The sequence below is a fragment of the Cynocephalus volans genome, chromosome 7 (genome assembly GCF_027409185.1).
Source record: "Cynocephalus volans isolate mCynVol1 chromosome 7, mCynVol1.pri, whole genome shotgun sequence".
Taxonomy (NCBI): Eukaryota; Metazoa; Chordata; class Mammalia; order Dermoptera; family Cynocephalidae; genus Cynocephalus; species Cynocephalus volans.
Genome location: NC_084466.1, coordinates 13,074,205 through 13,097,681, shown reverse-complemented (window position 1 = coordinate 13,097,681; position 23,477 = coordinate 13,074,205). Strand labels below are relative to the sequence as shown.

General features: G+C 38.7%; 1 protein-coding gene across 5 annotated transcripts in view; it reads left to right on the top strand.

Moving 5' to 3' along the window:
* The window catches only part of PCCA (propionyl-CoA carboxylase subunit alpha), a 411,013-nt gene that overhangs the window by 49,713 nt on the left and 337,823 nt on the right, over positions 1-23,477 (top strand). For all 5 annotated transcript variants that reach the window (XM_063101797.1, XM_063101799.1, XM_063101796.1 and 2 more), the window contains exons 5-6: positions 19,195-19,308; positions 21,104-21,157. In XM_063101797.1, the coding sequence (XP_062957867.1) occupies positions 19,195-19,308; positions 21,104-21,157 (168 nt within the window). The remainder of the gene's footprint in view (positions 1-19,194; positions 19,309-21,103; positions 21,158-23,477) is intronic.

The window sequence follows — 23,477 nt, the reverse complement described above, 5'->3', positions numbered from 1 at the left end:
CTGCTACATTTTTTTTCAGGACATTGATTTCCTTGTATATTTCCTCTTTCAGATCCTGTATACTTTTCCTCATTTCATCATGATGTCTAGCTGAGTTTTCTTGTATCTCATTCAGTTTCCTTAGAATTATCACTCGAAATTCCTTGTCAGTTATTTCAAGGGCTTCTTGTTCTATAGGATCTACAGTATGAGATTTATTAACTTTTGGTGGTGTACTTTCTTGATTTTTTGTATTTCTGGTGTCTTTTTTTTGGTATTTATTCATTGTGGCAGGGGGTTTCACAGTCCACCGGTTTGAGACTAATGACTAACTAGGATGTTGCTGTGGTTGCCAATTTGGTATGGCTCCCACCGTGACTGCTCAGTTGGCCTCTAGTGTCTTGTGTGTGTGGTTGCCTCGGGTCTTGGGCTTCTCCGGGGATCCACCTTTCTAGTCAGCTTGGACTCTGCTGGGCTGGTGGATCACGTACCACAGGGTGTGTGATCTCTGTTGAGCTTTCACTTTCTGTACAGGACTTCTCCCCGTTCCGTATGCTCTGGCCCAGGCTGTTAGATCGTGCAGTGGCGACCCCACCGGGTGTGTGGTTTCTGTCGAGTCTCCGCCTCCCTGGCCGCACGTCTCCCCCCTCTGTGCACACTGTGCTGGGCTGGGGCGTGTCTGCTGCACCCCTCCTCTATCAGCTGGGCCTTCAAGACCCTGCTCAGCACCGCCTCGCCCAGGAAGTCTACCAGGTTTCTGCTAGGCACAGACGACCGGTCTCTCTGGGTGCCTTTGTAGCACTGTGTAGATCTTTCTCGGGTCTTGTTCACCTTTGTATCCCCCCGGTATAAACCGAGTCTAGTGCCCGCCTGCAGCCTGCTCTCCGGCAGGTTCAAGCGGACCTGGGAACTCTCCTACCACACTATTCCCAACCAGAAATTCGTTAGGCTTTTTTCCAAACTGGTGGTCGCAGAGATGGTATCTGCCTCCCAGTAACAGGAGGTTTACCGGGGCCGGAGTCCAGGGTGTGGTGGAGTGACAGTCGGCCCGCCCGTACTTCCTAGTCCTCCCAACACTGGTCGGGATGCCCCACACCCCCAGCCCCGCCAGAGAACCGCAGAGGGAGTGGGAGAGGAGGCCGGCCCGCAGGGTCCGGAAAGCCCCGCGCCAGGCCAAGCAAATGGGCTCAGTGATGGCCGAGCAGGGCGGAGCTGCCCGCACCTGGGAAAATGGAGGCAGCACCGGGGCAGTGAGTGGCCTGGTGGTGCAGGCGGGAGCCGCGTGGGCATCCACCCCCCGAACAGAGCTGTGCCAGGGATCACTCACAGTGCTGTGCCAGGTCGGGCGCTCGCTCTGTCTCTGGTTTGTTGCCTTCCGTGTTCTCGGCGCTGCTGCCTTGGGCTGTTCAGTCGCGGCGCCGCTCGGGCGCTCCCAGGAATCTTCTTTTTTTTTTTTTTTTTTTCCGTGACCGGCACTCAGCCAGTGAGTGCACCGGTCAGTCCTATATAGGATCCGAACCCGCGGTGGGAGCGTCGCCGCGCTCCCAGCGCAGCACTCTACCAAGTGCGCCACGGGCTCGGCCCCCAGGAATCTTCTTTAATGCCGGCCTGAAACCTTGAATCCTGAATAGGGCAGCTGGCTGCCTTCAGTGCGGCCCCAGCCTCCGGGATCCTGGCTGCATCCACAGTAGCCCTGGCGCCGTGTTCCCTGTTTCAAGACTCGCTTTTGCAGCTAAGAATCAGTTCTTTTCCTGCTCCACACTTCAAAGCTGTTGCCTGTAAATGAGGCAGCCTCTCCTGCCGGGGGCAAAGTGGCGTTGAGCCCCCACGACCGGCCAGCAGCAGCAGTCCTCCCTTAAGAGATGGCCAGAGGAAGGTCCACAAGTTTCCTGGCTGCCTGAGGCCCAGTGGCCACCTTTTCCACCTCAGCTACTCCGCGCCAGCCGCCGCAGCCGCCGCCATCTTGAAACTCCCCATCGCAGAGTTTAAGTGGTGGGAACAGCAAATAATCCAACACAGAATTGAAAGAAAAAACAAAGTACCCACAACCAGAGACAAAGTTTGATATTAATGAGTAAAGGTCTCATTTCACTAAAGAACACCAATAACATCTGGAAGGACTGGAAGTCACCTGGGCTACCAAGCTAGATAGGGGAGAGGGCTGGGGGCCTCAGCCACACCCCCCTCACATGTGCAGCCAGTCCAGTGACAACCACCGAGCCGCCGCAGGAAGCGCCCTGGCCTCTTTTGAGCTGGGGTGGTTGAAGGCCAAGGGCCTCTGCCACAACCCCCTGACACACACAACCAGTCCAATGACAACCACCTAGCTGCTGCAGGAAGTGCCCTGGGCTCTCCCAAGCTGGGGTGTTGGGGGGCAAGGGCCTCTGCCAAGCCTCCCCTACACCCGCAACCAGCCCAGCAATGACCACTGAGCCACAGCAAGAAGGGCCCCAGGTTCCCAAGCTGGGGTGGTGGGGGGCCGAGGGCTTTTGCCACCCCTCTGACATCTCCACCTAGCCTGGCAATGACCAATCCACCGCTGTAAGCCCCCTGGTCTCCCCTGTGGGAATGGGGGGCTGCCACAGGCCTCAATCCTGTCCCCCTCCTTCCTCTTTCTCCATCCCATTTCCTTCCCCTTTCCCCTCTCCTCCTTCCTCCCAACTGCTCAGCAACAACATCATAGAATGTTAAAAAATAATATGAATAAAAAAAAAATGAAAAATCATTCTGGGGATAAACCCTGCTTGGTTGTGGTGTATTATTCTTTTTTATATATTGCCGGATTGGATTTCTTATTTTGTTAAGGAAGGATCTTTTGCATTACTGTAATGAGGGATGTTGGTCTGCAGGTTTGCCTTTGTGCACTGTGTTTGGTATTGGGATAACACTGGCCTTATAAAAATGAGTTGGGAAATGTTGTCTCTTTTCTGGATGAAGGTGTATAGAGTTGTTTTATTTTTTCTTTAAATGTTTGGTAGAATTCTCCAGTGAAACTAACTGAGCCTGGAGATTTCTTCTTTAGAAGGGTTTAAACTTGAATTTAATTTTCAAAATAGTTATAGGAACATTCAAGTTATCTATTTCATCCTGGGTGTGTTTTATTAGTTTGTCATTTTTGAGGACTTGGTCCATTTTATCTAAATTGTCCAATTTATGTATATGAAGTTATTTTTAGAATTCCTTTATTATCCTTTTAATGTCTGCATAGTCTGTAGTGATAACCATGCTTTTCATTTCTGATACTGGTAATAATTTGTGTCTTTTCTTTTTTTTTCCCTTTGTTATTCTTGTAGAGATTTATCAACTTCATTGATGCTTTTGAAGAACTAGCTTTTGGTTTGATTGGTTTCTTTTTTATTGTCTTTCTCTTTTAAATTTTATTAATATCTCTTCTTTATATTTGCTTCTTTCTACAGTTAACCCTTGAACAATGTGGGGATTAAGGGTGCTGACCCCCTGTGCCAACAGAAATCCTCATATAACTTTTGACTCCCCCAAAACTTAACTACCAATAGCCTGCAAACAGTCGATTAACACATATTTTGTATGTTACATGTATTATATACTATATTCTTACAATAAAATAAGTTAGAGAAAATAAAATGTTATTAAATCATAAGAGAAAATACATTTATAGTACTGTATATACATTTATTGAAAAAAAATCCGTGTATAAGTGGACCTTTGCAGTTCAAACCCATCTTGTTCAAGAGTCAACTGTATTTGCTTTAGGTACATTTTGCTTTTCTTTTTCTAGTTTGTTAAGGTGAGAGCTTAGATTACTGATTCGAGATATGAATGTACTTCAACGTGTTTATGGAAAATAGAATTAAAAGATAATATGAATCTTTCCATGAACTATTCAATGTACCGTTGTAGATCTCCTTTTCTTCTATAATATTTAATACATTAACTTCTTAGCACTCCATTAGGTGTTCTTATAAGCTCGCTAGACTAAGTCCCCAGAGACAGACTTCTATTTCTGGTAGCTGGGCCTAGTCAGAGAGTTGCAGGTGAATTCAATGAATGATACAATCACTTTGAGTCTTAAACTACTGAGGTAATTATTAGGCTTGTAATAGGGAGAAATCGAAATTGTTCTTGGAGCTCCTTCAAAGTGCTCATCCTGTTCTCAGGCATAGAAGAATTTTCTTTTTTGGGAGATGGAAGGAAGAATATTTATTTTTGAAGGGAAAATCACTTCCAGATGTTTTTGATGTCTTCGGGTTTCACTTCCCTGCTCATTGAGAATGTCTGTGCTAAAGAAAACTTCTTGAGCTCCTTAGCTGCTTTTGATGACAGGGAGCTAACCACCAACTACCAAATATCTTCAAGAGAGAGGGAGCATTTGGTGGTTGATTTTGCTATTTGTAATATTCATCTGAGGCTTTTTGGTGAGAATCTAACCAGTCATAGACTGGAAATCAAGAGTTTTTTTTGTCTTTTGGGAAACCAGGAACAGTATTGGATGATATAAGAAATGGAATTTGATCTTATTGGTTTTTTTTTTTTTTGGTGGCTGGCCAGTATGGGGATCTGAACCCTTGACCTTGATGTTACAAGGCAGCACTCTAACCAACTGAGCTAACTGGCCAGCCCCTGGAATTTGATTTTAGAAAGCCAGCTTTTGGAGTTCCTAGGAATGCCTTGATATCTGGTAGTGTGGATACTATGAGAAAAATACCTTATAGCCAGATTCCATTCGTGGCTATAATTATTTAGGAATGGTATGATCACTTTCACATACCCATTTTTTATACTAGTTAGATGCTCAAGGATTTGTTGATATTTTTCATGACAGACTTAAAAACAAGTTGTAACTGGTTTATTCTAGAAAACTATAATCTTGTTTATAACCTTTGATTTTTAAATTAAAATGAAAGCACATGCTATATTTCCTTTGTTAAGAAATGAACATTAAAAAAGTTCTGACTTCTAATTCAGGCTGGTAGGATGAGCCAGACTTCATCTTCCTGTCCTAAATTCTCAGGGAAAAGAAAAAATTAAAAAGAAAAACAAAAAACAAAAGAAAAACAACAAACCAGAATTTTGATGGAAAACAGGAAGAGGTATTCTTGGGATTCTGGAAACCATGAGGAATTTGTGAAAGATAGATGGGCGATGGTATCTTTCCATGCTGAATGATCATTGTGAAGCACACGCTCAGGAGAGGAGGGTGCAAAAGGTGGGGACAGCTCCAAGAGTGAGAGCACCGGGAGCAGGAAGAGGGACCTGGGCAATTGACAGGATGGTCATCCAGCCAGGTGATTCCTCCACACCCAGTGTGCATGAGTAAGGGAGAGCCATATACTGGAATTCTTTAGTAGTTAGAAAGAATGAGGTAGATCTTTATATACTAACAGAACAACGCTAAGAACTTGTAGGATGATACATATCGTATAATGATACTATTAATGTTCAAAAAATCCCATCCTAAAGTATTTTATATCTTTATAGTTACATACATTACGTAAAAGCATAGAGCAGGGGTTCTCAGCAGGGGCACTCTTGATATTGTGGATTAGAGAATTCTTTGTTGTGGGTGGCTGTCTTGTGCATTATAGGATGTTTAGCAGCATCCCTGGCCTCTTATCCACTATATATCAGTAGTGTTCCCCCCAATTCCCCGTTGTGACAACTAGAACTGTCTTCAGACATTGCCAAGTGTGTCCTAGGGGGACAACATTGCTCCTGGTTGGGATTCCTGGTATAGAGTAAGATCTAAGAATGCATGCTCACCTAATAAGTGATGGGGGGAGATTGTAATGGGGACAGAGGTATGGTCAGTGGAGTTGTTAGCTTTATTTTGAATAAAAACAATGTTTAGGTATTACATGTACTTAAAAAAAAAAAACAAAAGATATCTTTGCTTCTTTGTTAGATATCTGTTCTATTAAATTTAAGAATGGTTAATGGTTGAAATACGTATAGCTCACAAACATGAAAATATGCTCAAACTCACTAATAATCAGGGAAATGCAAATAAAGACAGTGAGGAATCACTTTTCTCCATTAGATTAATAAAATTAGAAAGATCAACCATGTTCATTGATGGTGTGTTGTTGGGAAACTCATCTCTAGCAGAATGTAAGTTGAAGTAAGCTTTTAAGTGTAGTTTACAGCATTTATATTTTTAAACATTTTTCTTACAGAAATTTATATGTGTATACAGATTGGCCTATTTAGGCAAGATTATTGCAGCTTGCAATACATGCAAATTAGAAACCATGTCCAATATTAGGAGAGTGGTTACTAGGAATATTGGGCATCAGTTAAAAATTATGAGGTATTGCCCTCAAAAAATATTGAGTGACAAAGCAACTGCAGAATAATATATAGTATTATTTGGTTTATAACGAGAACATCTTAAACACACAACAAAACTGTGCACTTTTATGTATACATATACATATGAAAGTGCTTAGGTAAGCCTGGGAGGACACATGCAAACTGATAGTAGTTGAATAATAATAGGAAATGGTTCTGGGAGGGAGAACTTTAAGGCTGTGCGGAGTAATGGTTATCTGTTATCTGTACTGCATGAGGGGTTTGGTTTTGTTTTTAAAAGGAAACTAGTGTGTTCATGGATTACCTGAGTAATTAAGATAAAATTTAAAAATTTAAGCACGTCTAGATGACTCACTTTTATGCACAACGTCATCATTTAGTGGCACACATTGAGCAATGGTAGCTGCTGGTGGGGCTCTGGTAGTGCTTTGATTTCATGTCTTTTGGTGGCTCTCCATATTTTACTGGAACTTACATTTAGCTATTCATATGGTTTGGAATCGCTTTTAAAAAATACACTGATTACAATGCAGATTATTTCTTACTCCTATTCCTAGAATTTCACTCTGCCCTTGTTTCAGGAATCTATTCACGAATCTGTGTATCTGTGTATTTGTTTTCATCATTAGAATCTGGAATGCGTGTGTAATAGCTTCTTTTTTGTAAGTGGCAAATGATCTTAATGATTGCCTTTAGAGCTAAGGCCACACTCTCATTGGTATTTTCTTGTTTCTTTTTTTTTTTTTTCTTTTCCTTTTTCTTCCCTTGTTACAGTTTTTTCTTAGGTGGTACTTTTTATGTATTTTTTGCTATATAACTAAGCTCTTCAAATGTATACTTTCACTATTGCTTGTCAGTAATAGGCTGGAAATTGTGATGATCTATATAGGTTTTTCCCATGGTTTTTTTTTTTTATTGTGGTAAAATATATTTAACATAAAATTTACCATTTACCATTTTATTCATTTTTAAATATATAATTCAGCGGCATTAAGTACATTCATAGTGTTGTGCAACAATCACCACCATCTATTTCCAGAATTTTTTCATTGAATCTATATAGATATTATAGGATCTCTTTCTAGTTGTCTTTTGTCTTCATGGCCATCTGTTTGGCCACTGAACATGGTATTATTTCATCTGAGGGGCTTCTAGTCAGGTTTGTGAACCTAGGCACACATGCTCACATCTTTGAGCTATTTCTCCGAGGAGGGATGATCTCTGAATAGTTATATCAGGCTGCAATCAGAAAGTTTTGTTGCATACCCTGTGAGTGTACTGAGCTTTCCCAACAATTAGAGAGACAATGAAGTAAAATATCTTTGCATCCCCTAATGTTACAGTTGAGCCACTTGCAAGATTAATTTTTAGTTTTTATCTTTCTTTTCTCAATTCACGTTCTCTCTCCAACCCAGTGAAGTCTGGCATCTATTTCCATTATTCTACTAAGTTGGTCCCCAAGGTCACCAGAGATCTGATTTGTTAAATCCAGTAGCTACTTTAAATCCCTGTCTTATTTGGTCTGCCTGCCATACAGCATTGATGACTATTCCCTCTGTTTTGATGTTCTCGATTCCTTTACCATCTTCTGATTTCCTTCAGGCCTCTCTACATTTGATGTGCTGTTTCTACTGCTAGACTGCCCTTCCCAGATGGTTCCCATCTCAGGAATCTTTATTGCTAAGTTATTTCTAACTTTCTCTTTATTGATTGGGATCATTAATCAAACATAAGCACTGTGCTTATGTCTCACATAGCAGAGCTCACAGCATAGTGGATTTTTACAGAAAAGTCCTGATTTTTATTTAACAGCTTTATTGAGGTATAATTTGCCTACCATAACATTTACCCATTTTAAGTGTACAGTTCAATAAGTTAAGTTTTAGAGTTGTGCAACATCCAGTTTCAGAACGTATCTGTCACTCTACAGAATCCCTCATCTATTTCAGTTGCAGCTTGTTCCCATTTCTAGGGAAACCACTGATCTGCTTTCTGTCTATAGTTTTACATTTTCTTGACATTTCAAAGGAATGGAATCATAATAATACTTGGTCTTTTGTGTCTTGCTTGTTTTGCTTAGCATAATGTTTTTGAGGTTCAAGTTGCATATATCAGTAGTTCTTTTTTTTTTTTGCTGAGTACTATTCTGTTGTATGAATATAACACATTTGGTTTATCCTTTCACCAGTTGATGGGCATTTGGTTTGCTTTCAGTTTTTGATAACTATGGACAATGCTGCTATGAACATTGTTGTACAACTTTATATGGATATACATTTTCATTTCTCTTGGGTATAAATTTAAGAGTGGAATTGCTGGGTCATATGGTAACTCTATACTTAACCTTTTAGGTACTGCCAAACTGTTTTCCAAAGCAGCTGCACCATTTTACATTCACACTAGCAGCACAGGAGGGTTCAAATTTTCCTACATTCTCGCAAGCCCTTGTTATTATGTCTTTTTTAAATTATAGCCATTCTAGTGAGTGCGAGATGGCATCTTGTTGTGATTAATGGAGTCTTTTGAAGAGCAAAATTTCTTAATTTTGATGAACGCCATTTCGATTTTTTTCTTTTATGGATTGATCTCCAAGAAACTGTCATCTACGGCGTATATTACTTGAGCTTTTATGCGCTCTGCCTCTGTTTGCCTATTTGAAGAAATCAAGAAGAGATACGGTGTTTCCCCCTACCTCTGCCTTCTCTGCCTTGCTGCAGTTCTGACATAGGGTTGTAGTTACTGTTGAGCCTCCTGTGTTCTCCCAGCTCTTGTTATATTCTTCTCACTCCATGCCCTTTCAGGACTAGGGGTGATCCTGGCTTTCCACTGCTCGTCCCAGGAAACCTCACCATCCTTTGTTGGTTCCTTTAACTCTGCTCATATTTCTTTGTTATTTTCAGTTAAATATATTTGAATGTGCCACTTGATCCTTGGTTAATCCCGACATATTGATTTGGACAGAAAAACATTTCTAAGGCAAGGGATGGAAAATTACCTCCTGTGGACTGAGTCTGGCCCACTGCCTGTTTTTATAAATAAAGCATTATTGAAACATGGTCATGCCCATTTGGTTATGTATTGTCTGTGGCTGCTTTTATGCTGCAGAGGCAGAGTTGAGCAGTTTGATAGAGACTGTATGGCCCACAAAACCTAAAATATTTACTGTATGGCCCTTTACAGCAAAAGTTTGCTGACCCCAGTTCTACTGCATACAAAGTAGCTCTTAGAATCTCCAGGAGGGCCAGAGGACCATGGACAACCTAGTCAGGAAAAATAGGTCTGTTCTTGGACAAACCCCACTTCCACTATTGGCCACACATGGCAGTTGCGATGCTCTGGGATGGACCCAGACCTTCTTCCAGAGCCACACTAGAAGAACTGATGTCTTTATTTCCATGTCTGTCATGAGATGTAATCTCATCATATTAGAGTTGACTCTTGAACAACTTAGGGGTTAGGGACGCTGATCCCACCGCATGGTCAAAAATCCACAAGTAGCTTTTGACTCCCCAAAACTTAATTACTAATAGCCTACTGTTGACCAGAATGCTTACTAGTAACATAAACAGTAGATTAACATAATTTTATGTTATATGTATCCACTGTATTCTTACCATACAGTATGCTAGAGAAAAGAAAATGTTATTAAGAAAATCATAAGGATGAGAAAATACATTTATGGTACTGTACAGTATTTACTGAAAAAAATCTGCATGTGAGTGAACCCACACAGTTTGAACCCTTGCTGTTCAAGGGTCAACTGTACTCTTCTCTGCCTCTGAGAATCATTTGGGTATGCCTAAGTGGTGGACCCTAGGTCACATATATATGCCCTAATTGTAAGAGAGTCTGGTGAATCTTCTCTTTTGCCTTCTACCCTCAACAGTAGAGGGAAGCAAGCTAGAAGGAGAGTTGGAATAACCATTTAGTGAGTGCACCTGCAGTATCTGCCATGAAAAGTTACCAGTCACCTTTGATTCTCCTTCCTTTGAGCATTCCATGTTATAAAACTTATTTTCTTCTTCTTCCCTTCCCCCTCATCTGCTTGTAAATCAAACACAAATAAACAAAATAACTAAGATAGTTATATGTCAGGGAAATACATACCCCAGAAGTTGGCAGGATTAAACCTGCCACAACTCCACTGATGCTCAAAGGAAACAACAAGACTTCATGGATCAGAGCAAGATAGTTTACTGCTCTCAAAACAAGAAATGGTAGGAGCATCAGCATGGTAGCATCAGTCCTACAGGGTGATGTGATGGGCCTATTTAATGGCTATAAATACAGTGGGTTGTGTCACAGCTAAGGAACACAGGATGTCAAGAACTGTGAAGGATTTGAGATTTTACTCTACTTGCTAACAAGTTAGTTAGCCTCTCACAGTTTCATGGTTGCTGGTAGAAGTTTTAAGACTCCTGAGTCAGAGACAAAGGACAATTTATTACTTACAGCCATAGCAGTAGTCAGAGTATCAGCATTTTTGCCCTGGTTCCCCAAACCGTAATTCCTCCAAGGTAATGTGAAGAGGGTCAGATGATACCTGCACATACAGTTGGCTGCATTATAGGAGAGGGACCCTGAGTTTAGGAGTTCTTTTTACATAACAAATCTTTTTTTTTTTTAAAAGATGACCTGTAAGGGGATCTTAACCCTTGACTTTGTGTTGTCAGCACCACGCTCACCCAGTGAGCCAACCGGCCATCCCTATATGGGATCCAAACCCGTGGCCTTGGCGTTATCAGAACCACACTCACCCGAGTGAGCCACGGGCCGGCCCCATAACAAATCTTTTATAAGGCATTCTAAGCATTTGCTCCAGAGAGAGATGTTATCTGTCTCCTCCAAGGCTGTTTGCTTCACAAACACTATTGTAAACATAGTTTGTAACAAAGGGGCAATAAGTTCCTTGCTTGCAAGATGTGCAGAAATGGGAAAGACCCATGGAAAAAATTTTCCAACTAGGGCCAAGGATTCAGCACTGTTTGTAGTAAGCAGCAAACAAACCTGTGTCCCTCATCTAGGAAGTGAGTGGTCAGTCCAACAGTAGTCACACTGTGGTTGCTTGTACTACTTAGTGGCCTATGCCACAGGCTATCAGGGGATGGTTTAGACCTTGCCATTTGGTACAATCAGTGAGGATGTGCAGGGGGTGCTCTGGCCCCGTGGGGAACTGCCTCTGTCAAGAGCATATGGCTATCAATTATTTCCTTCTCTGACTCTTATGAGCTCTAAGATTGACATGGCCATGTTCTAATGAAGTCACTGCTTCCATTTCAATAATCTGGTTTTTCTCAGTAGGAATCGAATTGGTGTTTGTGGGGGGAATCATATGAGGGCAGTTGTTTTAGTCCATTTTGTATTGCTATAACAGAAATACCTGAATTTATAAAGGAAAGAGGTTTATTTGGCTTACGATTCTGGGACAGCTGCATCTGGCATGGGCCTCAGGCTGCTTCTACTCATGGCGGAAAGTGGCAGACAGCTGGCGGGTACAAGCAGATCACATGGCGAGAGGAAACAATAGAGAGAGAGAAGGTGCCAGCGTCTTTTAAAGCAACGAGCTCTCACGGGAACTAATAGAGCGGGAACTCACTCATTAATTCCCCCTCCCCCAGGGAGAGCATTAATCCATTCATGAGGGATCCGCCCCCATGACTCAATCAGTTTCCAGCACTGCTACATTGGAGATCAAATTTCCACATGAGGTTTGGAGGGGACAACACATCCAAACTCCATCAGTAGTTCGAAAAGTTTGTGGAAAGATTCGTATTATCTTTCAATTCTGTTTTTCTGCAAACTTTTTGAAGTACCCTCTTATTAGAGATGCTATTATTACAGGTAAAATATATTGATATTTTGAAGTACGGTGGGTTAAATAGGATGATTTTCAATTTTCTTTCACATAATAGCTGGCCTTTTTAGGTTAGGGAGTTGACTCTATTTCAAAGGACATGCAGGGGCTCTGGTTCTTACTGTTTTATTTTTCTGCCGTCCTCTAGGGCATGGCTGGGCAAACTTCTTATAAAGGCCCAGATAGTAAATATTTTAGGTTTTGTGGGCCATGCATTGTTACTGTCCCAACTACTTAACTCTGTCATTGTAGAACAAAAGAAGCTGTAGGTAATAAATAAATGAATGGGTGTGGTTGTGTTCTAATAAAACTTTATTTACAAAAACAGGCATTGGGCTGGATTTGGCCTCTCTGCAGTTTGCTGTACCCTGCCCTAGGGAGTTGCCTTAGTCTGTGTAGTTGAATCTAGTTGCTGCAACATTCATGTTCCAGATCAAAGGAAGGGGAACAAGGACAAAATTCAGAGAAATATGCTTGTGTTTAAGTTATAGATGATTTGGAAGTTGAACATTTCACTTTCACTCTGATCCTAATGACTCAATCTTACTCACTGATGTGAGAGAGGCTGGTAAATATGGTCTCTAGCGGGGCAGTCATGTGCCATGGGAGCAGGGGAGAGCAAAGGTTTTGGGGCACAGTAGCATTCTGCTATACTGCTGTGATGTCTGTAATTTATTTTAAACTCCTTCAGTACAGACAGAGACACATAAATGCATGTGTTAGTTTAACCTACATTCTAGGCCCAGACAATTGCTCTTATTAGGAAATGACACCCCAAGGATGGCTTTTAAAAACATTTAGAGCTTTCCATATCTTAGTCAAGACCAAATTCTTTAATAAGTGGGTTTTTGTTAGTGAAATTAGTGGTTTATTATTTATTATTATGGATATTAGAAATGAATGCTTATTAGTGAAATTAGTGCTATTCAGGATATTTGGATTGGCTAAAATATATCAGAGACTTTTTACTCTTGCATGAACTAGATGTAAGAATCAAGTGAAGTATTTATCTTTAGGGACGGTGCTTTATAGAATCCCAAATGATCTGGTATGCAGCTATTGGGGTGGAGCAGTTCTGGTTGCCTGATAGCAACTGCCTTGGGTTGAATGTCTCCCCCAAACTTAATCCCCACTGTAACTGTTAAAGGTGGGAAATCCTCTTATGGTAATGAAAAGGTGGGACCTTGAAGAGGTGATTAGATTTAGGCCCATGCTGTAGTGAATGGATTATAAATGGTGGTCATGGGCATGGTTTGGAGGGCTTTAAAAGGAGAGTGATTGACAAGGTTAGTGTCTCTCTCTGCTCTGCCATTTGCAATGTGAGACCACTGCGTCACTGTCACCACTACCAAGACCTTCACCTGATATGTTCCTGGCACTGTAGACTTCCCAGCCTCTGAAACTGTAAGCAGTACATTTTGTTTTCTTATGAATCACTCAGTTCCAGGTAATTTTGTTATAAGCAACAGAAACGGACTAATACAACTCTAAGGGTATCAGAATTCTGCCTTGGGAATATTATTTTGCCTCCTTTGAGTGACCGTTTCATGCAAGATGGTAATCAGACAAAAATTGGGACTTTATCCCGTTCATAGAACGGGTTGTGTGAACTGTTTTTTGCTTTCTTGCTGAGAAATGTTTGCTGAATAAATATCTTTATGTGTACTTGAATTTGGACTTAGATTTGCTTTCATTATTACTTTTTAGCTAGGTGGGGTCGGGGTACAGCTAGCCTCACCCATCTTTTGGTGTCCTCTGTCATCTCCAAAAAGAACTTGAATTGTTGTGCATGACCAACTTGGCCTAAGTTTTTCCACAACAAAGAGAACCGTTTATGAACTTCGACACTACCTGGCAATCTTACTAGATTTCTCTAGTCAGTTGGCTCTTTCCTGCTCCCAGTGGCCATTTCCAAATTTTTCCATTCTTCTTCCACCAATGATTCCTCTTTCCTTACTTCTGTCAAAAGGCGATCTTGTCCTGCTTCATAGATAACACAGAAACTGCCAAAGGACAAAGACTTTAATTTCAACCCAATCTGTAATTTCAACCAAATCCTACCTACATTTACACCCATTCTTGGCATCTTCCTCTTATTTAGAAGGAAAAGGGTACTCCTGATCCTGTCCCTGCTGCTTTCTCTGTAGTGATGGCTCTAGAATTTCTCGAGAAGAGCTTCCAGGCAGCACAATGCTTGGGGAATGGGGGTTTTAGGGGGTTGTTTTGGAGTGCATAGCAAGCTTTCTTTCTTTTTTTTCTCTTTGAAGCCCTGCTTGAATTTACAGTGTGTGTGAGAGATGAGCTCTATTCCTCCTCTCTTCAGTGCCCTCCATACCTCTTTGGCTCTGCCACTACTTGTCAGAAAACTTTTACTGTGAATTATTTCATATCTCAGGTGTTTTTAGCTCCTTACTTTCCACAGTTTCCTTCTCAAAGGCATTTGTTCAAGTTTTTCCTAAGCTATTAAAAGAAAACAAACCCAAACCATTTCTCAGCTATCCCTGTATCTTTCCCAATCTTTAAATCCAACCATATCAACAATCCCCACCCCACTCCTACCCTTCCATTCTTATCTCTGTTTCTTCCCCAGCTGTATTCCACAATCTTTTTCATTGTGTGCTGGGCACCCACCAGCTACATTGACATGGCTTTTACTAAGGTGTTGCTTGAATACTTGGTGTCCCTTCCCCCTCCTCCATTCCTCTTCTCTCTCCCTTGATGTTTCCACAAGGGGTCAGTGGTATGAGAATATAGCGCTAGTCCTGCTGTTTTCCATTCTTTTGTTGTTTACTGTATCCTCAGGAATGCATCCTTGCAGGACAAAGATTAAAAAAAAACTTTGTTTTGGTTCCAGGATTGATTCAAGACTAGTTCCCGTTTGTGATATGAAAACTGGGAGTTTTGTAACTGACAAAAATCTATTCCCTCTTTCCCCGTAACTTTTAATTTTTAGTTTTACCACTTTGAAAATTTTGTAAATTATAACAGAAGAAAAATAGTAAGGTCACTAATTCTACCATGCAAAATAACCATGAATAAATATTCTTGGTGCTATACATGTCGTTTTACAAAGTGGAATCAAAGTGAATATAATATTTACTACCTTAAAAAAAATCATTCTTTGTTTTCTGGGGATCAAATTGCCTTTCTTGAAAGGATGTGCCGGAATGCTAGTCTTCTGAAACTTGTCTGTTTCTGTAGACACAGAGGAAAGAAGAGTTCTGTAGTTCTGTTTTTGGTTTTGTTTTCTGGTTTTTTTTTTTTTTTTTTTTTTTTTAAGAAATAGGATTTTATCTGGTTGTTTGATTTTTTTCCCCCCAATTCTTTGAATTTAGATTGATGTGGTTGGCTTTCCTTACTTTAACTTTTCATTTGTTAGTAATGTTTGGACGATTTTAGTTAGATTTGGTGGATACTGAAATCTGTATTACGTGAGGCATTGCTATTTTCAGGCAAGGAACACATTTAATCTGTATTATGTATCCTCATAGCATTCTACCCAGTGTCTTGCATTGAACGATATCACAAGGAAAACTCACGTATTCATGGTCATGGTAAATAGTGTCCACTTGTCTGCAGATCTAATTGAATGATAGTTTTCAAAATATCTCCAGGCATGAAGAAACATCTTCAAAGCTGCTGTCTTCCCTATCAGTCTGTACTAGTTTAGAAAGTATTGAAATCTTTCACTCGGACTTTCACTCGGACAAAGCTTTTCACTTAGTTTATATGCTAAATATACCATCTGGCCTAGTACTTTTTAACACTATGACGCAGTCTATTTCATCAGGGTATTTTAGGCATAAAATTCACCAATATAAACTTTTAAAATTAATGCAAATTTTTAAAATTCAGGCACATTTTAAAACCTATCTATATACAAGCATTTAAATTTGTTTTAAAATTGTCAATGACGAATATGATTTTTTCAGTCCTGTAAGTTGAAGAATACACCTTTTGTTCTGCCAACTTATTTGGAAAATAATAGGCTGATACAATTTTCCTTTAAAGAATTAAAAAATTCAAAATGTAAAACTGCAGATGCTTGAGGAAGAAACTAATAATCTGCTTTATAGACCTCTATTGGTTTTCTGAGCATGGAAAAGCTTATAAAGACTGAATACTTTATTTAGTATTAGTACTTAAAATTCTTATTCTTTTTGAAACATATAGTTAGCAAATCCTACTTAATTGATTACTTTATCTCAGTTTACACTTTCCATGATTATTTTATTTTTCCTTTGCTGTTAAAATATATAAGAAGGAATTTATGTTTTTCAAGATATTGAAATTTTTGAAACATAAATACATCTAGTTAATCTTGGCAACATTAAGTCTTCAGAATAGCATCTTCACTGCTTAAATAGTTTGGTTTGTTTTATTAAGCCTAAGAAAACACTTCATGCATTTAGTACAACAGTAAAATTGTTATTGTTTCAAATGTTTTTTAAACTATCCTTTCCAGGTTGACTCATAAGCTTCTCTTTGAGAACTCAGGTGGCAGAGAATTCTAGTTTTTTCTTTCACAAGGCTTTGCCCAGCATTTTTGCTGGTACTGACCCTGGGCTTAACTGTGTGTTTCTTGAGATGTGAATATACTCTTCCCCTTCAAGTAAGATTTGTTTGGGAAATAGAAGAAAAGAAACCAACCAACTCTCTAGAAACAGTTCGTGTTTAGCCCCTTCTTTGTAAAGTCCTTAGGCAGTTTTGACCTGCTTTTGATGTGTAATTTATTCGTATGTTTATTACGACAGTATTAATCATCTGCTAAAATATGTTAGGCTCTGACTTATTTCTTGGTATGTTTACAAAGAGTTTGTGATAACAGGAAAAATGCCCATTATGATAGTTAAAAAACAAAAGGACATAAAATTATATATGCAGTATTGTTATAAAAGTGTATTTAGAGAAAAGACTGGAAGTAGAAAAGTCAAAATGCTATTAGGATTTCCTCTCCTTTTAATTTTTGGATGCATATTCATTATAGAAATTTTGGACATAAACACACATATGTGTATGTATATCTATTAATTTCTTTTCCTCCATACAACTGTTGGTTGCCATATGTATTGCTAAGATTGAGAAGACTTCATTTGGGTGTAGTTAGATTTTTACCTCAAAGACAATGACTTAATGTTGCAACTTTTTTTTTAACTTCAGAGACAATGGCTTTCACATGTAATAATGAAAGTTATTAAATAAATTACCATCCAAGCGTATCTGTGAGTTAAGAAGCTTTTAGCACATAACACTGTGCTAGAGGAGATTAGAAAAAAGAATTTAGGGCATAGTCTTTGCCTTCTAGAAGCTTATGATCTGGTGGAGGAGAGTGTATAAATCATAACAGACAGTCTGTAAAGTAGTTAAAATGAGATTTCTGGGTAGGATGTGATTAAATGGCAAAATTTGCACCAAATACTATTGGAATTAAGATAAAAGGAGATTTATCCAAAGCTGAAGTATTTGGGGAAGTCTCAATGGTAGAAGTGAAATTTTAAGTGCATCTTTAGTAAATAGTATCTGAGAGAAGTAAAGTATACAGTGTAAATATGGATTTACCTTTAAATGAAGAATTTATCCCCACCTGGCTAATGTGTTCTTAAAAGATTGTTAAGTATTCAATTTCTTTCTTACAAAAAAACCACAACCACAATTATAACAACAAAATTGATAATAATAGGATATGAAATGGGCAGAGGGCAGTAGAGGAGGGGGCATCCTGGTCTGAGGGTAGAAGAACGACTTGAAGTTGGGAGTAAGCCAGGCAGTGATGACCATGAGGAGAGCCTTGCTTCAAGGTCAAGAATATTTAAGAAGCCCTTTGCAAGCATGGCTGCCTTTCCTTGCAGTTGTTATTAAAGGAATTATAGAGTGTATATATTTGAGTATTCTGTATTAAGATATTGATCTGTAAATCTCTTGGACTTTACCTTTCAATACACAGTATCATTTTTTTAGTTAGTTGGAAAATATCAAATTGATAAAGAGAATCCTGAGCTTTCTAAAAGACTCCTTTTTAAATTTATTTTTTTTTTAGATTTCATTTAAAACAAAGTATTTTTTAAAAATCACTTCACAACTGAAGACTCTAACTTAAGAAATACTCAAAAGTATCTGCCACTATAGACGACGACTTCTTTTTTTTGGTGAAGGAGTAGGTCATATATGTTCAGGTATATATATATATATGCTCCAGTTTTATATACTGCCTTTAAAATAATTACAATCTGATTGGGAGTTCCATAAATTGGAAAACTGTTTTTTAAAAAAGCCATTTCAAAGACATACTACTTCCTTCATCATTTTAAAAGAATAGATTCCTTTTAGAACTAAACAACTTACTCTTTTCCGTGTTGAATGCCTAGACTCTATTAAGCAAAAATAAATACATTTAAAAAACGTTGTAGAGTGAGTAGTCTTAGAAGTGGAGTATACATTCTTGAATTTTGAGTAGATTCGGAACTTAATACACATATCAGTTCTTTTAGGAATAAATGTAAAATGGATAAGGGTTGAATGTGAGAGGATTTAAATGATTTTCAAGATTTTCTGGTTCACGTGTTGTGATGTTGCAGTCTTTAGTCCCAGGCTTTAATTTGTGCCTGGTGCTGACCTGATGCTGTGCGGGGACACTCACTGCGTCCCTCCGTTCAGTCCCTCTAATTATCCCAACTTCCTGGGGAGCTTGCTTAGAACTGGGCATGAGTGCTTGTTAGGAAAATGTTGGGCTACCCTGGCAGCATGTAACGAGGTAGTTTTCGATATAGATTTACGTATAGATGAACAGAATAGGAAGCTAAAGTTGCTTCCTGTGATTTTACTTGAATAGGTAGGGAATGTTATGGAAATTATTCGGTTAGACAATGGATTAGTCTTGTAATAATTGAAATCATGAGTAATATAGTTCTTGAGCTTATTTGCTGCGTTGTTGTTTTTTAGTGCATATTGAAAAGGAAATCTGACTCTATAAATGATGTGTGAAATAATCAGATCTGTAATTGTGTGTATATTTGCGGACGATGGTAATTCTTTTTGCTGGGCACATCTGTTAACACAGAGATGTGTCTCTTCAGGTGCACGTGAAGATGGCGGATGAGGCCGTCTGTGTTGGCCCAGCGCCCACCGGTCAAAGCTACCTCAACATGGAGGCCATCATGGAAGCCATTAGGAAAACCGGGGCCCAAGCTGTGAGTCCGAATGAGCCTGTCTACTGCAGCTGTTTCATATGTAGTGAGCAGAAAGCTAGAGTTTGCATTTAAAAAAAAATAAGAAAGAATGATTGAAAATGCTGTTGCAGTTAGTTCATGTCACATGAGTTAAATGTGGCCGAATTCGCTACTGGAAATCAAAGGCTTTGTAGCATCTGGCAGTGCTGGTCGCTGATCCTGCAGGTGGCTGCTGGATTCAGCTTTCACACCAGGGAGCGGTTTCAGTTCATTTCCAAATTTGCTAGGAAAAAAAGAAAACCCAATTAGTTTTGAGTATTAACCCTTTCGGTGTAGTAAGAGCATTGAAAAAAATTCTGTTATAAACAGGATCCAAAAGGTCTTGTTTAGATTCCATTATGATATTTAAAAAATTATGTATATGTACTTACACTTCCAGAAATAAAAACAGTGCATTTGGTAATTATTTTAGTTTGTTAATGTCAATAGGATGCCCATAACTTACATGAATAGATCAGTAGTTTGTTCCATCCCCAATTCTGTTTGAATGGAGTGGCATTCAAGGAAAAAACAGGTTTTTGACATCAGAAAACTGTTTTTTTTTGTTTGTTTTTTTAGATATCAAAGAACTAATTACATTTAATGTTAAAAACTGTGCAGAGTTATCTCTAAAATTGGATGGAAGCAGCCAATACCAGCAATTAGCCTGGAGGGCTTCAATTAGTGTTCACATTTCTTTTGAAAGAAATGTTTTAGTAAGATGCATGTTTAAGTAAAAAACTGAATTCTTGAACCCATATTATAGATGTTTACAGTTTATTAGCACAGTTAATGAAGGTAAAACTCTTTTAACCTTTTAATGACACCTTGTCAGAATGCAATCTTTAGTTGAATGTTACATATAAAATGAAATTGGAGGAATGAAGCTCTTTTCCTATGATGCTGTAGTTTAAATTTTTCTGCACCGTGTTCATAAAGCTAGTTCAGCATTTAAACATCTCTGATATGTAGCTATTTCTAAATTATGATATTGGCTCTTTCAAAAATTTGACTTTCTTTTTAGCAGAATTGTTTTAGTAGTGACTGATAATGAAATGGTTAAATTTATGTTTGGCCAGTGTGGTAGGGTCAAAAATTCCTTGATAGAATGGTGGAATTTAGATGGTAGCAATGTGGCTTATAGGGGAAGATAACATAAAGTAGTTTTGAATGGCTAAACTTGGGGTGAGGAGGGAAAGAATAGGTATTAGAAGGACAAACTTCAAAATATAAAGTAAAAGTAAAACCATTCCTCTCAGTTCAATTTGTCAAAAGAGGCACATTGAGTGGTGGCTCAGTATATTAATGCTATCAGGAATAAAATGTGTTAATTGGCTTAGTAGCCTGGGTTTTAGAAAGTAGCAGTTTCTAGTACTGTAAAGAAAGGGGAATTCAGAGTGATTATCCATTTTGCTACAGGTTCCTTTAACATAATTCTTTGACCCACCAGCAACTGTGAAATTCTCTAAACTTAACAGCTAAAGTTAGCCTCAGAAAGAGTAGGGGGAGTTTGTGTTGAACAGAGCAGACAAATGCAGGTGGGCAGAAAGACATGTAGGTGTATGCAAAGGTAGTGTTTGGAAACTGAATATAATAGGCAGTTTCTTGGAATTTGATTCAGTACCCAGAAAAGTGAGTTAGAGATGATCAATGTGTAAGAGAAGTAACCTTATTCAGAGCCCCTTGATAAATAAACACATTAATGCACTTTACATTTTGCTTATAAAGGTTTTGCGATATGATAAAATTGAAAGTGCTTTTTGCTTTCATTTCTTAGGTACATCCAGGTTATGGATTCCTTTCAGAGAACAAAGAATTTGCCAGATGTTTGGTAAGTTTGTAATGAATCAGACACTGTTAACTTATATTTCAGAAAGTAGTGTAGTGGTGTGGCTTTTGTAAATGTAGGTAGTGATGAATTAAAGAATTTTAATTGATCCTACAATTCTTTGGAAAATGTTTGTGAAAAGTGAAGAATTTTTATTCTATAAATAACCCAAGTTTTGATGTGAAGAATAATTTAAAAAATGGAAAAATTTACCATTATACTCAATGATTGACGCATAGTTTATCATTGATTGCATGGTTTTTGAATTTTAAAATTAAAAACTTCAGATTTTTACCTGTAAATATGTCAGGGAGTTCAGTGACTTAATATAGTGATTTAGTTATTATACCATGGTGCACTCTATCCAGTTCTCAGCCTGCAGCAATCTCTGCCCTTCCCACACAACCCACCTCCTTCCTTGACTTGTTCCCCCGCAGGGTAGCTACTGAAACCTGCTCTGTGCTAGTGTGAGATTGTTGATATTCTTGAAGGCAGCAGTTTTATGTTGAAAAAAGCTATTTGCAGAGTTTTGATTTTTGAGATTAATATTTGGCTTATTAAAGTTAATTTTAATAACCCTCCTCCAATAATAATTATTATATTGTGAGCATAAATGTGAACCCAGAATTAAGATTCTATTTTTCTTTCCTTTATTGTACATTGTGCCATTAAGGATCAAATCTTACTACCTCCTCTATTTTGGGAAAAGTTTTTTTTATTATGATCGTAGTGTCCTCTTGATATTATTATTCTGTTTAGGCGAATTAACCTATATTTGCTATTATTTCTGGGTGTATTTATAACTGTATTCAAGATGGTACTGAAACCTTAGTTTTTAGGTACTAAAATATAATTTTGATTAGTGTTTGTGTAGTTTTTGGCGATTAGATCCATTATACCAGGTACTATATTGTCTTAATTTATTACCATTATACATTATAATTATATGTTTCTTTGGTGCACTTGCATTTTGTTCCTCTATGGATTCAAAATTACTTATGAATGTAATCATTTTCTGGATGAAATTTCCACTTAAAATTGATAAATTTAACTTGAAACGATTTTTAAGATCCTAGAATTCTAGCTTAGAATTGTCTATTTTAACCAACTTATTTTATGGGTTAAAACCTAAGGTCTGAAGATTAAACTAATGCCTTAAGAGGTGTCTGGAGAGAATAAATTCCGTAGAAGTATCCAAAGGTACAGATTTACCAGGTTTGATGCAGCATATCCAAAGTTTCTTGTTTATAACCTTTTTTCTTTTCCTTGGATTTTGACTGACATTCTGTAATTACAAAAAAAATGATTTAAATATAATATTTACATTTAAATGTGTGTGTATAATATAATGTATTAAATTTAAGTTTGTATAGATGAGGAATCAACAAACTACAGTCGACAGGGCAAATGCAGTCTGCTGTCTGTTTTTGTAAATAAAGTTTTATTGAGGGCCGACCCCGTGGCTCACTTGGGAGAGTGCGGCACTGGGAGCACAGCGAAGCTCCCGCCGCAGGTTCGGATCCTATATAGGGATGGCGGGTGCTCTCACTGGCTGAACGTGGTGCAGGCGACACCAAGCCATGGGTTGCGAGCCCCTTACCGGTCACAAAAAAGAAGGGGGAAAAAAAAAGTTTTATTGAAACACAGACATGCTCATTCACTTATGTGTAGTTTATGGCTGTTTTTGTTCTATAACAGCAGTTGAGTAGTTGTGACAGAGACTGTTTGGCCTGCCAAGCCTAAGTAATATTTGCTATATGGTCCTTTATAGAAAAAGTTTGGGAACTCCTGGTATACATCATGAATATCTGAGTCTCCGGGTAGTTAAGTGACATGGCTAGTATATTCATTTATACATTTATTCAATCATTAAAAAAAAATGCTTATTTGGTATTCATGTCCAAGGCATTTGAGAAGGATATAAAAATGAATCAAATGTGGATCCTCTTTATGAGGGGTTTACAGTCACAGTGTGGATAAGTCAGGTATACAATGACTTCAATTCAGGGAACAAAATATTGCAAGAAAAGATCACATTCTCTGCAGATGAAGATAAGACAGATTATTCCCATCTGGGATTTTACATTAGAGAAGAAAGTGTAAAATATATGACCACCTTTTTTTCTTCTTAATCTTCTCCATTTCACTTTACCCGTGGTACGCCTCTGCCAAGCCTGACTACATGCTATTCACAAGCATGGCCCGCTCTTTCCTGTTGCATGCTTTTCTTCACTCTCTTTCCTGAGTGGGCACACCTGTCCTTTCGTGCCATATCTGCAGCTACTGTCTCTCTCTCTCTCTCTCTTTTTTTTTTTTTGGCAGC